This window comes from Mizuhopecten yessoensis, unplaced genomic scaffold, assembly GCF_002113885.1.
Source record: "Mizuhopecten yessoensis strain PY_sf001 unplaced genomic scaffold, ASM211388v2 scaffold11069, whole genome shotgun sequence".
Taxonomy (NCBI): Eukaryota; Metazoa; Mollusca; class Bivalvia; order Pectinida; family Pectinidae; genus Mizuhopecten; species Mizuhopecten yessoensis.
The window spans coordinates 738,787-755,231 of record NW_018408864.1 but is presented as its reverse complement, the minus strand read 5'-3'; the positions used below and the strand labels follow the sequence as shown (position 1 = coordinate 755,231).

Sequence of the window (16,445 nt, the reverse complement as noted above, 5' to 3'; positions counted from 1 at the left end):
TGAATCGAATATGTTTTAGTCATGCCATTATAAAAGTAAAATACTACTCCCTTCGGAAGCGACTTCACACAAAATTTGCCTGTCACGGGACATCACAACATACAACATACACATCCCGTGACGTTTTGATTTTACAACTGATGTCGTAAAAGAATTACAATGGTATTACTACAATGTAGCATATTTCGAAACCAAACAAAAACATTTCTTTTTGAAATTCAGTGATTTTTTTCCCCACATTTTTGTTGGGATATGAAATAAAAACCTAAGTAAGAAACTTTTGTAAACCTCTGCTACGCGGATACTTACAGGTTTTCTTTACATTCGATGGAATCAAAAACACAAGATAGCAAAAAAGCAGTTCTATTAAAAGAAAAGTGCGAACACAAATAAAATGTCTTCATGAATCAATACAATTTTGATAGGAAACACGTTATGAATTCACTTAGGTTCTCAAACTTAGCTCATGTATTGTGAAGAAAGAGCATTGACCTTTCCCTTATCAGACACGCAGTAGATATCGGTAGCATTATTATGCAATTGTAAATTGAACTCAATCGCCATGTCAAGATAAGAGTTTTCTAGGTACTAAGATATCTGCTTTAAGACCCAAGCCTGTTAGCATTTCCACATGTTAAAAACCTTTTTAGTGTCCATGCACTTTTCAAACCGCACACATGCTTGTAGGCAGTCATTATTGTGCATGCTGTTGACGTGAAGTGCCGGACGACTTACAGTTTGCAACTATGGTGGTCATGTGGAGTTGGAAGGGACACTGGGAAATCCTCTGTCTGATTATCCAGGTAACTTGTAAAACAGTGTTTCCTTCGTCGTAAATATATTTTGGTATTGTGTATTTATTATTTTTTCATTACTTAATTTGGTGCTGATATGATATGATGTCATATTGCGTGTAAATCACTTGATTTATTATAAAATAAAACGTTGTTGAAATTAATTAAAACGACAATATGGACATTTATTTCTTTAATTATGGTTTGTTTCCATGATAATGAGTCTGGCAAAGACGACGGCGATGACGACGACGCAGACGATGATGAGGACAGCTACGAGGATGACGACGCAGACAATTATGAGAAGAGTGACGAAGATGACGATGATGATGACAATGACGACGACGCAGACTATGACAATGAAAAACGCCGATGAATGATTATGACAGTGACGATGACGAAGCAAACGATGATGATGACAGTGACGACGACGAAGCAGACGATGATGATGACAGTGACGACGACGTAGACTATGACAATAAAAAACGCCGACGATGATGACGATGACGGTGATGACTGTGACGATGAGAGTGACGATGATGACGACGCAGACAATTGTGAGGACAGTAACGACGATGACGATGAAGATGATGATAGTGACGACGACGACGCCGCAGACAATGACAATGAAAAACGCCAACGATGATGACGCAGACAATGATGATGACAGTGACGATGACGAAGCAGACGATGATTTTGATGACCATGAAGGAGACGATTTCGCAAACGATGATAATGATGATGACAGCGATGACGACGACATTATTTTTTGAATAATATAAAATTGAACATGAAGATGTTTACAGATCACCACTTGCCTGACATCAGATCAGTCGCTTGAAGACTTCATTGTCTCTCTGAGCTTGAAAAACGGTAAGTAATGCAATTACAATATGGTTTATAATAGATATATATATATATAAATTGTTCAATCAAACAGTTAAAATGTTTCAAAGTATATAATTAAACAGAATTATTAATGTTTCGTTACCTGAACAACTTAAGCAATGATCGGTAATAACATGATTGTTTTCGTTATGAAATCAAACGTCACTTTATATACAATTTTGTTATCGATTAATGGGAATTTTCTCCCCATCCAAAGAAATGCCATATAAAATAATAATTGTTTTTAATGATAATCTTTTTTATTATTTATAAATTAACTCATATTGGCTCTTTTATAAAACCAAAGCCTGTTCACTAATCAATATAAAATCACTGGATGATAATTCTGTCTCTGATTAACTTTTTTCAATTCTGTATCGGTTTTTGTTTTCTCTCTCTCTCATCGTCCTTTCACAGTACGGCAACAACATAATGTGCCTGTGTGAAATGCTATCTAAACATCATCTGAAACATTGTGTTCCTGTACATACATATCTATGTGAAATATTTATTTCTGTGCGGATTTATTTGTCTGATACTTGTGTTTCTGTACAGATGCCACTGTCTGACATTTGTATTCATGTTCGATTACGTCTGACCGACATTTGTATTGATGCTCGAACACTCTTTCCGATATTTGTTTTCATGTTGGGATACACTTGCAAAACGTTTTTTATTCATATTCAAATGCCTATATTTAACATATGTGTTCATGTTCCAATAATTCTGTCAAACATTTGTATTCATGTTCGCATATCTTTAACCGACATGTGTATTCATGTTCGAATACCTCCAACCGACATTTGAATTCATGTTCTAATATTTCTAACCGACATTTATATTCATATTCGGATACCTCTCACCGACATCTGTATTCATGTTCGCATACCTCTAACCGATATCTGTATTCATGTTCGCATACCTCTCACCGATATTTGTATTCATGTTCGAATATCTTTCACCGACATTTATATTCATGTTCGAATATCTTTCACCGACATTTATATTCATGTTCGAATATCTTTCACCGACATTTGTATACATGTTCGAATACCTCTCACCGACATTTGTATTCATATTCGAATATCTTTCATTGACATTTGTATTTTTGTTCGAATATCTTTCACAGACATTTGTATTAATGTTCGAATATCTTTCACCGACATTTGCATACATGTTCGCATACCTCTCACCGACATTTGTATTCATGTTCGAATATCTTTCATTGACATTTGTATTTATGTTCGAATATCTTTCACCGACATTTATATTCATGTTCGAATACCTCTCACCGACATTTGTATTCATGTTCGAATACCTCTCACCGACATTTATATTCATGTTCGAATATCTTTCACCGACATTTATATTCATGTTCGAATATCTTTCACCGACATTTGTATTCATGTTCGAATATATTTCATCGACATTTGCATTCATGTTCGAATACCTCTCATCGACATGTCTATTCATGTTCGAATATTTTTCATCGACATCTGTATTCATATTCGAACACATCTGTCAAACCTTTGTACTCATGTTCGAATACCTCTGTCTGACAGTTGTGTCAATGTTCGAATACCTCTGTCTGACAGTTGTGTTAATGTTCGAATACCTCTGTCTGACAGTTGCGTCAATGTTCGAATACCTCTGTCTGACAGTTGTGTTAATGATCGAATACTTCTGTCTGACAGTTGTGTTAATGTTCGAATACCTCTGTCTGACAGTTGCGTCAATGTTCGAATACCTCTGTCTGACAGTTATTTCAATGTTCGAATACCTCTGTCTGACAGTTTTGTTAATGTTCGAATACCTCTGTCTGACAGTTATTTCAATGTTCGAATACCTCTGTCTGACAGTTTCGTCAATGTTCGAATACCTCTGTCTGACAGTTGTGTTAATGTTCGAATACCTCTGTCTGACAGTTTCGTCAATGTTCGAATACCTCTGTCTGACAGTTTTGTCAATGTTCGAATACCTCTGTCTGACAGTTTCGTCAATGTTCGAATACCTCTGTCTGACAGTTTTGTTAATGTTCGAATAACATTAGAAATAACCAACTATAAATAGTTGTGTTTCTGTACAAAAATATTTGCTGAGCGTTTGCAATTCTTAACTCACAAATCTGCGTGACATTAATGACAACTCTGTCTAACATTCTCTCAATTACCTGTGTACTATTTGTAGAAACACCACAAAGCAAAGGTTGAAATCGGTACATAAGAGTCTAGAGAAAATAAGAAAAGTTATTCCAAATAACATTTGCATTTTCAATGTTTTTTTAACTGTGAAAGTGAAAAATTGTGCCGCTCGCGTTTTTCGCATTGAATAAATAAGCGCCAAAATATACACAGTCCAAAATATTTACTTATAGCTTTTATAGACTAACAATATATCGAATACTATGTTGAGTATAAATATTTCAGAACCATAACGTGTACATTTGCACGCGCGAAAAAAAATCCTTTTTACAGTATCCGACTGCGGATAATTAAGGGATATAATGTGAACTTGGCCTATGTCGAAATTGGCATACTGAAATAAATAACCCAAATATCGTCTTAGTAAGACAAGGATATTAGAAATACTCTTTGTATTAGTAGCCTTTTAATTCTATAGAAGTGTGTAATTTTAATGAGGTACTTTTAGTAATATCACCCTTTGTTTATCTATTTTGTAACCAAAAAATGGTAATTGCATAAGCAGCATTGTCGACAAACAAATAAAGGTATAACCTGGTCACTGCACCGTCCTTTATAAAAGCAGAAATAATGAGAAAAGCTTAATATCTAGTGCTGAATACATACCATGCTTTGATACATATGTCGAAACAAATTGATGGACGAGTTGATTTAGGAAGAAGTAGATTGTTTTATTATATATTAATAATTCATTCCATATGTTTATTGGAATGTAAGTATGCAGATTGAGACAAACTTGTCGTGATAAGATGTATAACTATTAAACATCACCATATCGTGTTGTGTTACTTTGCTTTAGCTGGCTACCAGGACTTCCGTCTGTCTACTATCCACGACGCATGTATTACAACGTAAGTGCCTAACAAGCCATCTGTTATAGTCTTTGAGATTCAGATTTCTTTCCTTAATACAAGTATAACCATAACGGGAACGAAAGCCCTCGACTGTTCCCAATCTAGGGCCGTTTACGTATTTCTTCAATTTGTGTAAAGTGATAGGAAACAAAATGCCGGTCAAGTAGCTCAAAAACTGACAGAAAATCCGGAATAAGCTTAGGTACTTCACGAAACCGGCACCATCTGTTCGTTATTTAGAAACAAGCCAAACATTTTCATCAATTTTAAATACTATAGCGTCAACATAATATAAGGAATTCAGATTATATTCAATAAAGTGCAAAACAACCAGCATCAGTTACAGATAAGTCATCAAAATCAATAGATTCTATCAGATGAACTCGCTTTTATTTAAGTGTGTAGTGTACCTCATGTATCACCAGCCCGAATGTTTTCCGTAAGATCCGTGAAAGTAGGAAAATACTATTTAATACTTCGTTCGATCATAGAAACCGGAAAATGTGTTTATTCAAAATAATATCAAACCTCTCAGGTGTCTTCATCAACTCTCGGTAAGATAATGCACTTTTACCCAGAGTAATAAAACGTCTATTATTACATTAAACACATCAATTTAGGCTGCAACAAAATCATATAGGTCCCTTAGTGTTTTGTTGGACCTGAGGTTTGCATAATTAGGTCACGAACAATGCTTATAATAATCTTTTCTATAACGTCGCAACACAACGAAACCATTGTTGTCCTACTTATAATTCCGTTTTCCTGTACCTCATTGATAAAACGTAGATACTATTTTTGATGACTTTATGAGGTCACATTATGTTATAAATATTGTTTGATTTCTGTAGAAATAGCAGTTCTTTAGACGTGTTGCACAAGCGAGGGTCTGTAAACGAAGACATCGAATTAGAAGTACCAGCGTTTGGGGAGAACCTTTACATAAGAGCAAGATCGGTTAGGTCCGTGTTACACCCCCGGGCCGAGGTTTTAGTCACTCGTGGAGACCATGAACACGTATGGACTGGAATTCACCCAGACTGCTTTCTATCAGGGGAGGTGACGTCACATAATGGGACAGTGACCTTAGCCTACTGTGACGGTGTGGTATATATACTAATATATAACTCTATCTCATACACCTACCTTGTGCATGAACATTATCTGACGTGCCAAACCGTATCTATAAATCAATTATGGGTTCAATAAATCTTCTCTGTAATACATGCATTTTACAATTACCATTTTCTAAAAACACTTATTACAGGTCAAGTGTTTCTTTTTTTGATGTTGTCATTATGTTGCAAGATATGTATTTTGGTGTTTGGTGAACAACCATTTCTGAACTGAGATATCTTGTCAAGATCTAATAGTTTTTAGGTATATTTCATTTCTTTTAAAACGTTCACTAAGTGCAATCATCAAATCGACGGAAATAATACCTCTAATAAATGCATATAACTCACTTTGATTTAATTACCGTTTTCTATTGTTAGACTGGGTTAATTTCCACTCCGAGACATTTATACAGAGTTGACTCCGTTCCGGGACATCTCCAGTCAACAGACAAACAGACAGGTGTGACTAGCAACATCCTTATCTCCCGTAAAAACAATACTCGGGAATTAAGTTCACAAGATAGAGGTAAGATATTCAACAACTTATATAGTTGTATCATTCGGAATCTTTGAGGAGAACAGAACATCGTGTTGTTTTTTTAATTGTATTTTAATTCAATTTGCGATCATATTATACATGCGATTGATTTATTCTTTTATGTATGAAGTTTATGCATTAAACATAAACCTTCAATATGTCAATATGTACAAACTTTAAAATAAACAAAAAACAAAACAAAGACGCTTGTATATCACATGGTGTCTTGTAAAGTCAGAGTCAATGATCGAAAAGTTATATAACCGTGAAGTATGAAATTAACGTTGACTGAATTATATAGAAAGATGAGTTCGCAAAATAAGGTGCAATCGAAAACATTTTATTTGTAAAATTGATTGTGTTTGTTAATATAACAGAGTTCTATATTGTATAACTGTTAATACCGTCATGTAGTATGTTTACGTCCAAATATTATTGTAATCATACACTAAAGAACATGTACAGAAATGACAAGCGCAGAAATGACAAGAATATTATAAAATAATATATAACTATTTAACACTACCAAGGCCAATTACGTGTTTTGAGACCATAACACAGGCGTAGTGACATCTACACGGGTCCGGCTAACTACCGGATTGCTATTCCCCTCCGCACTAGCATGCAGATGAGCAAAACAAAAACACTATGATTCAATAATATTCACTGTTTTGTAAGGCTATTACAAAAGGTGAATTAAATATGTTGATTAATTAAATTATTTCCTCGAACGATATTATTTACGGGGAATGTCAAGAAACAACATTTCATGAGTAATTTCATTGGCTGTTCTACCTTTTTAACAAACAGGAACTTTAAACTGCGTTTTGAACTTTAAATGAAAACAAAAATGTAAATATAATCATGAAACAGCATTCAGTTCCTAGTTATGGTCATATTACACGGAACAGGATTAAAAATAAATGATCATAATGCGCTAATGCGCGTTTTTCAATTTGTCTGCAATCCTGTTCCGTATTATAGGACCATTACTAGGAACAGAATGCTGTTTAACGCTAAATGGATATACATATCACTTTGCATTGTGTTTGATATTCATAGCAAACTGAGCATTCAATAGTCAGATAGTTTATGTACTTCATAATAACGTATTTCACTTGTTGTGATTTTGTACAAGGAGATGATACAGTCGCAAGAGGTCAGCTAGGACAGTATTCAACTCTCCACAAGAAAGCTGTTCCATCCCACGACATAACTATAGAGACAGCCGTATTCACAGATGCTCCATTTACCAAGCTGATGGGCACAAACGATACTGCCAAACGGTTAGAGCTGATGATACTGAAATACAACATGGTAAGATTCGGTTTCGGATAATACAACATTGTTAAACTTGTTCTGTAAACATAACATATTAATAATCATTGTTCAACAACAGTAAAATGTTATGTGAAAAAAACTAAATAACAGCACATGGATTTTTATTTTAAGGCATTTATCATACTTGTCACTAAGGCATGACTGACGTAACAACACTTTAAGTTTGTATTTGTATAACGTTCATGTGTTGACAAGATAATACCTAAGTGACAACAAAATCGTAAATCGTAATTAAAACCCATAAAATCATGATGAATTATGAACAAAAAAGCAAGACAAATATTGATACTCTTGAAAGAGACAAAAGGCCTAGGTTTCTGAAGGGTGAGTGTCTTCTGCTCCATAATCAGCACCTACTATAAATCTAGGTCAAGCCAAGTGATGCAGCGTCCTCAAAGCGAGAACCACGGTAATAGTAACAATTAACGTTAATTCAAACGAGTTTAGACGATATGCGTTTTTAGTCAGGTGTCAGGTAACTAAGGTTTTTCGATAAATCAAGCAAGTGTCATGTATATATTGTTTTAACGCCTATATCTAAGAGTTAAACTATGGCTGCGAGTAAGTGTCTTACTCAAAGTGATAGAAGTGAAACAACTGACTATGTAGTAGCTTTACCTTATCAAAAGGAAGGAATGTGCCCCGCAAATGTTAAGCTGATGTTATTCTTGTTTCAGGTACAAATGGAGTGGTCTCGATCGCAAATGTTGGGATACAATGTCACGATACAAATAAAGTATATCAACTTCTATGAGACGGACCCTGTAAGTGACCCAAAACTTCTTTTTTTATTTTGACATCATATTTTTCAGAATATTGTTAAAAAATAAAATAAAATACAATGTTGAAATATATCCCTCCTTATCATCAGACTGCATGATTTAGAAAGGTACATTTGTAGATGTTTCTGTTAAGCACTCAAACACAGAAAGACAGACATCTATGGGATACTCACTGCAACATTTATAAAATGAACCGTGACTGTCGTGTTTCAGAGCTGGTATAAAGTTTCCGGTGATAACTACGCAGGCTTACTGGGCACATTTTGCACAGGCACTCAGCATCTTCCTCATGATCACGTGTTCATGCATACCGGGTCAGTAACGTGTTACCTTATCAGCGGTCATGTCAATATAGATAGAGTGGAAATGATGTTTTATTATATTTATCTAACAAATATTTATTTGAAAGGTTGCTCTCTGCAATCCTGGAATATGTCAAAGCAAGATTGAAGACTGTAAAATTTACTGGCTTCGAGCAGTCGGATTTCGCGTCTTTGTAATCTTCAAAGGACACGTATCAGACAAGCGATTGGTCAGATTTTTTTACCAGAGACCAATGAAATAGCTAGTATCGTGCCTTCCATTTTGCTTTGACATCTATCAATGATGCAGGAACCGACAGTGAGCGTAATCCATGGAGATTCGAGAATAACCAGGTAGTGAATGATCCATTTCACAAAAGTACAAAATATTTGAAAAAAATCAAAATCCATATTTGTATATTTCGTATGAAAAATAGAATTTGAGCAGTCTGATTAACCTTTTAATCAACTTACACAAATGATGGATCTGAATGTTATCCAGTAATAAAATATCAACCTCATTTTTCAGACATCATGGGAAAGGTCTATTAGGAACGTCGTATCAGTCAAGGGTATGCCATCCCCTCTACCGCTGTGGGTACGAAAGTAGTCATGATGTCATAACATACATCGCTACAGCTCACGAGACCGGACACGTGTAAGTTAACAAGTTGAGTTTATTTAAAAACAAAGGATATTCGTAACACAGAAATCTGCCGGGTTGTGGATTTCGTCATTGTTTTCGGTGTTTTGTTTTTTTATTATATTATTTCTGTTTTATTCCGGTATTTCGTTTCGTTGTAACTGCAGTTTTTCGCTATTTCGGTTTTTCATGTTTTCAACTAAATTTGTCAATCCTTTTCCTTCTAAATGAGTTTTTTTATAATCTAAATCAAACAAAATTATACAATTCAAACATGTTAAAGGCTATGAGATACCCGGTAAGCACACTAGACTTGTATTTCTTAAACAAACATTGCTAACAATTGATCATAGAATTAAAAACTTTCTTAACTTTAATTGAATTCGGGGGGTTTTTTTAAAGAGAAAAGCGGTTATGCATGATAGTAAAACAGTTAAAGACAGAGTTAACTGATACCTTTTGTAGACTTGGTATGTACCATGACGCAGACCGAGGTTGCAAGCCACCGAATGTAGGAGTTATGGGAGGGTACGGAGCAGGATGGAGCACCTGTAGTAGAAACGACATGGACGCCTTTTTAAGGTATACTTTTACATGTCGCAATGCTGCCTTAAGGTATACCTTAACCTGTCCCAATGCTGTCTTAAGGTATACTTTTACCTGTTCTAATGCTGTCTTAATGTATACCTTTACATGTAACATTGTTATTGTAAGGTATACTTTTACATGTCGCAATGCTGTCTTAAGGTATACTTTTATCTGTTCCAATGCTGTCTTAAGGTATACTTTTACATGTAACATTGTTATTGTAAGGTATACTTTTACCTGTCGCAATGTTTTCTTAAGGTATACCTTTACATGTAACATTGTTATTGTAAGGTATACTCTTACATGTCGCAATGTTGTCTTAAGGTATACCTTTACATGTAACATTGTTATTGTAAGGTATACTCTTACATGTCGCAATGCTGTCTTAAGGTATACTTTTACATGTCCCAATGCTGTCTTAAGGTATACTTTTACATGTCGCAATGCTGTCTTAAGGTATACCTTTATATGTCGCAATGCTGTCTTGATGTATACCTTTACATGTCCCAATGCTGTCTTAAAGTATACTTTTACCTGTCGCAATGTTGTCTTAAGGTATACTTTTATATGTCGCAATGCTGTCTTAAGGTATACTTTTACCTGTCGCAATGTTTTCTTAAGGTATACCTTTACATGTAACATTGTTATTGTAGGTTATACTCTTACATGTCGCAATGCTGTCTTAAGGTATACTTTTACCTGTCGCAATGTTTTCTTAAGGTATACCTTTACATGTAACATTGTTATTGTAGGTTATACTCTTACATGTCGCAATGCTGTCTTAAGGTATACCTTTACATGTCACATTGTTATTGTAAGGTATACTTTTACCTGTCGCAATGTTGTCTTAAGGTATACTTTTACATGTCGCAATGCTGTCTTAAGGTATACCTTTATGTCGCAATGCTGTCTTGATGTATACCTTTACATGTCCCAATGCTGTCTTAAAGTATACTTTTACCTGTCGCAATGTTGTCTTAAGGTATACTTCTATATGTCGCAATGCTGTCTTAAGGTATACTTTTACCTGTCGCAATGTTGTCTTAAGGTATACTTTTACCTGTCGCAGTGCTGTCTTAAGGTATACCTTTACATGTAACATTGTTATTGTAAGGTATACTCTTACATGTCGCAATGCTGTCTTAAGGTATACTTTTACATGTCCCAATGCTGTCTTAAACTATACTTTTTCAGGTAATATTGTTATTTTAAGGTATACTGTTATTTTAAGGTATACTTTTACATGTAACATTGTTATTTTAAGGATTACCTTTACATGTAGCATTTTTTTAAGGTATTCCTTTACATGTAACATTGTTATTTTAAGGTATAACTTTACATGTAACATTGTTATTTTAAGGTATACCTTTACATGTAATATTGGTATTTTAAGGTATACTTTTACAGATAACATTGTTATTTCAAGGTATACTTTTACAGATAACATTGTTATTTTAAGGTATACTTTTACAGATAACATTGTTATTTTAAGGTATACTTTTACAGATAACATTGTTATTTTAAGGTATACTTTTACAGATAACATTGTTATTTTAAGGTATACTTTTACAGATAACATTGTTATTTTAAGGTATACTTTTACAGATAACATTGTTATTTTAAGGTATACTTTTACAGATAACATTGTTATTTTAAGGTATACTTTTACAGATAACATTGTTATTTTAAGGTATACCTTTACATGTAACATTGTTATTTTAAGGTATACCTTTACACGTAACATTGTTATTTTAAGGTAAACCTTCACACGTAACATTGTTATTTCAAGGTATACCTTTACATGTAGCAATTTTTTTAAGGTATACCTTTACATGTAACATTGGTATTTTAAGGTATACCTTTACGTGTAGCATTGTTATATTAAGGTTTACCTTTACATGTAACATTGTTATATTAAGGTATACCTTTACTTGTAACATTGATATTTTAGGTATACCTTTACATGTAAAATTGTTATTTTAAGGTATACCTTTACATGTAATATTGGTATTTTAAGGTATACTTTTACACGTAACATTGTTATTTTAAGGTATACCTTTACATGTAACATTGTTATTTTAAGGAATACCTTTACATGTAAAATTGTTATTTTAAGGTATACCTTTACATGTAATATTGGTTTTTTAAGGAATACCTTTACATGTAATATTGGTATTTTAAGGAATACCTTTACATGTAACATTGTTATTTTAAGGAATACCTTTACATGTAATATTGGTATTTTAAGGTTTACCTTTACTTGTAACATTGATATTTTAAGGTATACCTTTACATGTAAAATTGTTATTTTAAGGTATACCTTTACATGTAATATTGGTATTTTAAGGTATACCTTTACTTGTAATATTGTTATATCAAGGTATACCTTTACTTGTAACATTGTTATATTAAGGTATACCTTTACATGTAACATTGTTATTTTTCAGGTATACCAAAAAAAGGCATACTCCTTTTGTTATAATCTAAAGGGTAAAATTGTTTCCAAAATTGAGTACAACCGGTGGGTTCTTAAAGAACGAAATGGTCATAGGGTTAAGTAGATATTTAATTGGATTTCTTCATCGACCATTTAAGGTGGTGCATCATTCCTTCTTTATTTAAGGATTATTTGTCATGACAATGTGTCATACTTATATCACTACAATTGTAAGGAACGCACCTGTCATCATATGTTGCAAACAATGAATAAATTGTTAGATAATATGTTAAATTATTTTACTATATCTGATAAATATCCTTTTCCTTATAGTTCTGGTCACACCCCATGTCTGTGGAGAGAAGACGTTCCATTGACCAACGTTACTACACCACTTCAGTCTATCTCTTTAAAGACACACTTATTAGGTAAATTTATACCAGGTAGAGCAACATACGTCATATGGGTGCTTCAGCCTTCGTTTGAAGCACCTTGTGTATTGGGGAGAGATAATAAACATATTGAGTTGAATCATGGATAAAAGATCATAATTTCAGGATTTTATATATATAATCTGTATACTCTTATTTCGAGGTTGGAATCATTCACTAAATATCTGTCATGGTATGTGAGACATTGTGTAGTACAACATCATGTATATACACATCAAAAGCCTTTTACAATTTTGATATCAACATCAGAAATCTTCCGTCAGCATGTGTCTCAACCTTTGTCAAATAATTATGTTAATGGGAGAGTTCTACGTCACTCTGCATTACCACTATATCTTGTTAATGGGAAAGGTTCTGCGTCACTCTGCTCTACCACTTTATTATGTTAATGGGAGAGGTTCTACGTCATTCTGCTCTACCACTATATTATGTTAAAGGGAGAGGTTCTAAGTCACTCTGCTCTACCCCTATATTTTGTTGATGGTAGAGGTTCTACGTCATTCTGCTCTACCACTATATCATGTTAATGGGAGAGGTTCTACGTCACTCTGCTCTACCACTATATTGTGTTAATGGGAGAGGTTCTACGTCACTCTGCTCTACCTCTATATTATGTTAAAGGGAGAGGTTCTACGTCACTCTGCTCTACCGCTATACTATGTTAATGGGAGAGGTTCTACGTCAATCTGCTCTACCACTATATTTTGTTAATGGGAGAGGGTCTACGTCACTCTGCTCTACCACTATATTATGTTAATGGGAGAGGGTCTACGTCACTCTGCTCTACCACTATATTATGTTAAAGGGAGAGGTTCTACGTCACTCTGCTCTACCGCTATACTATGTTAATGGGAGAGGTTCTACGTCACTCTGCTCTACCACTATATTATTTTAATTTGAGAGGTTCTACGTCACTCTACTCTATCACTATATTTCAACAAACATCGTGAGAGAAAAGACGTCAGAGAGAACATTGAGGCATTGTGACCAAAATTAATCAAATGTAATGGCATTTAATTTAGATGGCAGGTCTGCCCTACTGTTATGTGTGATTCCTGAGTGTGGTCCTCAACAGATAAAACTGCAATTATGTGATCCTTTATTTAACAGAGCAGTTTTTTCATTTAATCCTTGAATGACGTATTCTGACCAGACATTCTTATACTAACATTTTCTTTCCTCCGTTAATATCATTGATGGTTAACTTTATATAATCCTTATTTTTAATAGGTCAGATGAATACTCCAGATGAAGTTTGTGAAATTCTACATGAGACCGGATTTCGTTTCCGAAAATATCCTCATTTAGATGTGAGTTGTTTACTGAAGAAGACAATATTCATCAAAACGGAAGACGCATGTCAGAACAGAAAATTAAAGTCTTACCAAACAAACCTACATCAATTCATATAATCATCCAATCATACCGACCTACATTGTACACGGTATTAATGTCGCCACAAGCCTAGCTTGGCGAAATCGTCATTGCAAAGGCAAAATTACAAATGGACGGAATAGATTTAATTACTTATCAATTATATATACAGATGATAAATGCGTTCTTTAAACTGCCTTTTAATAACCTATCATTGCACAAATATGTTAAAGTGTAAACAAGTGTTTATTGTATCGCCGCGTTTGTAATGGCAATAATGGCAATATTGACCATACTTCACGTCAGCAATTGTATACACTGTCTGGTGTAGCCAGGTGTCCGCAGCGGGATGATCATGTTTCGTTTGCGTTTTCCTTTGAAGTAGCTTACAATTATTTGTTTATCTACGCGTCTGCATTGTGGTAACAATGATTATAACAATCACACACATTGTAGGTAGTGTTTACCTGAGCCATGGAATGTTCATTTTTAAATGTGTATTACTGTTTTCAAAATTATTAATAAAACGCTGCATTTCGCAAAATTTCATGGCTTTTCAATTTTTGTTTTCTACAACCTATCATTCAATGTTTTGTTTCAGGTGTGCCAATTGTTTACCTGTGTGGATATGAATAAAGGTCCGCTGTACGGTCGTATGTTTAAACACAACAACAACATCCCAGGGCAATATTGTGATGACGGAAAGGTATATACTCTAAATATATCAAGATTTCAATTGCGGCCCATGTTTGTTACCGATCTTAGGGCTTTCTTTCGTTCGATGTCATTTGTGTTGCCTGAATGTTGGCATAACTTCTCAATATGACGTAGATAGCATAGCTCTATTCCATCATTTTACAATGTAAATATGTATGATATCAAAATATCTTTTTTTTTTATATATAGTGTCAGTTTGTGGTTAGAATATTATAACCTTAATTTGCAAAATAATATTATCTGGGTATTCAATATATAATAAGATTAAATATTTAGAATCTGGTTATTCAAATAATACTTTAATTTATCTGGCCAGTTATCTGCGAAATAATGTTTTGAAAATGTTTAATAAAATAGCGATATTCGTGCAGTTTTGTTCTCAGTTTTATAGATGTTGATACATAACTGATAACAAAATGCGTTTTGATTTATGGTAGAGATTTACAATTTTCGTAGATATGTTTTAAAAACGGGTGTAACACGTGGGACCATGCCAAAGAGTACAACTTGACAGTGCAAGCTGGTGGTTGGTCACAGTGGAGCGCGTGGGTACCGTGTACACGCACGTGCGGTACCGGACTAACGTATCGGACACGTAGCTGCACAAACCCACCGTATGTATACACGTGAAGAAACAATATATATATCTGTTAACATAAGATTACAGTCTGACGTTATAGGGAAAAATTTATCGGTTTTTTTAAACTGTGTTAGAAGTTTCTTAATTCGTATATACTAACTGCTTTTTAAAATTTATCAGTTTTGTTTGTTTTGTTTTTTTACAGCATCACGATTACACAAAATGAGTTAGAGGATATTCTTGTTCTCTTGATTAATAATAGGTATATTTAACGAGTTGGTGAATATTTTGATATTTTGTACAAATGCAAAGCACGAGAGGATGAAAAAAAGCAATCAACAATTGAAATATTGTTGTGGTCCATCTGGACAACAGTTATTCTGTTTATTGTGACTTTTCTTAATGAAGACATAGACATATCATAACAAATAGTCCCAAACTTTTGAAAACAAACATTGCTAAATTAAAAAAATGTAAGAGCTATTGTGAAGCCACAAGCGAAAATGACCATTGTTATTTTTGTAACAAAAATAGTAATTGTTTAGAAATAGAAAAAGATCAACTTTATTTGACTGTAAAGCCTTAATTTCAATGGTTAAATTAAACAAGAAGATATATCAATCCCTTTATTATCAGTCTTTTCATTTTTCAATTATTATATGTCAAATTTTGTTTCTTTTCAGTGGTCTTGTTATTCAATAGTATCTATTCTTATTGACATTGTTACTATTCAGGAGTATCTATTCTTATTGTCATTGTTACTATTCAGGAGTATCTATTCTTATTGTCATTGTTACTATTCAGGAGTATCTATTCTTATTGTCATTGTTACTATT

At 33.7% G+C, this 16,445-nt stretch overlaps 1 protein-coding gene across 3 annotated transcripts in view; it reads left to right on the top strand.

Moving 5' to 3' along the window:
- Nucleotides 1–602: 602 nt before the first annotated feature.
- Nucleotides 603–16,445, top strand: part of LOC110465326 (A disintegrin and metalloproteinase with thrombospondin motifs 1-like) — a 28,077-nt gene continuing 12,234 nt past the window's right edge. The window contains exons 1-14 of one of the 3 annotated variants that reach the window (XM_021521059.1): nt 603–803; nt 1,601–1,667; nt 4,683–4,734; nt 5,589–5,844; nt 6,234–6,381; nt 7,535–7,710; nt 8,412–8,498; nt 8,730–8,830; nt 9,348–9,476; nt 9,927–10,043; nt 12,820–12,914; nt 14,169–14,248; nt 14,914–15,018; nt 15,486–15,643. In XM_021521059.1, coding sequence (XP_021376734.1) covers nt 747–803; nt 1,601–1,667; nt 4,683–4,734; nt 5,589–5,844; nt 6,234–6,381; nt 7,535–7,710; nt 8,412–8,498; nt 8,730–8,830; nt 9,348–9,476; nt 9,927–10,043; nt 12,820–12,914; nt 14,169–14,248; nt 14,914–15,018; nt 15,486–15,643 — 1,628 coding nt within the window. In that variant the 5' untranslated portion in view covers nt 603–746. Of the gene's footprint in view, nt 804–1,600; nt 1,668–4,682; nt 4,735–5,588; nt 5,845–6,233; nt 6,382–7,531; nt 7,711–8,411; nt 8,499–8,729; nt 8,831–9,347; nt 9,477–9,926; nt 10,044–12,819; nt 12,915–14,168; nt 14,249–14,913; nt 15,019–15,485; nt 15,644–16,445 lie in introns of all 3 variants that reach the window. The other 2 variants (XM_021521058.1, XM_021521060.1) reach the window with 2 other exon arrangements.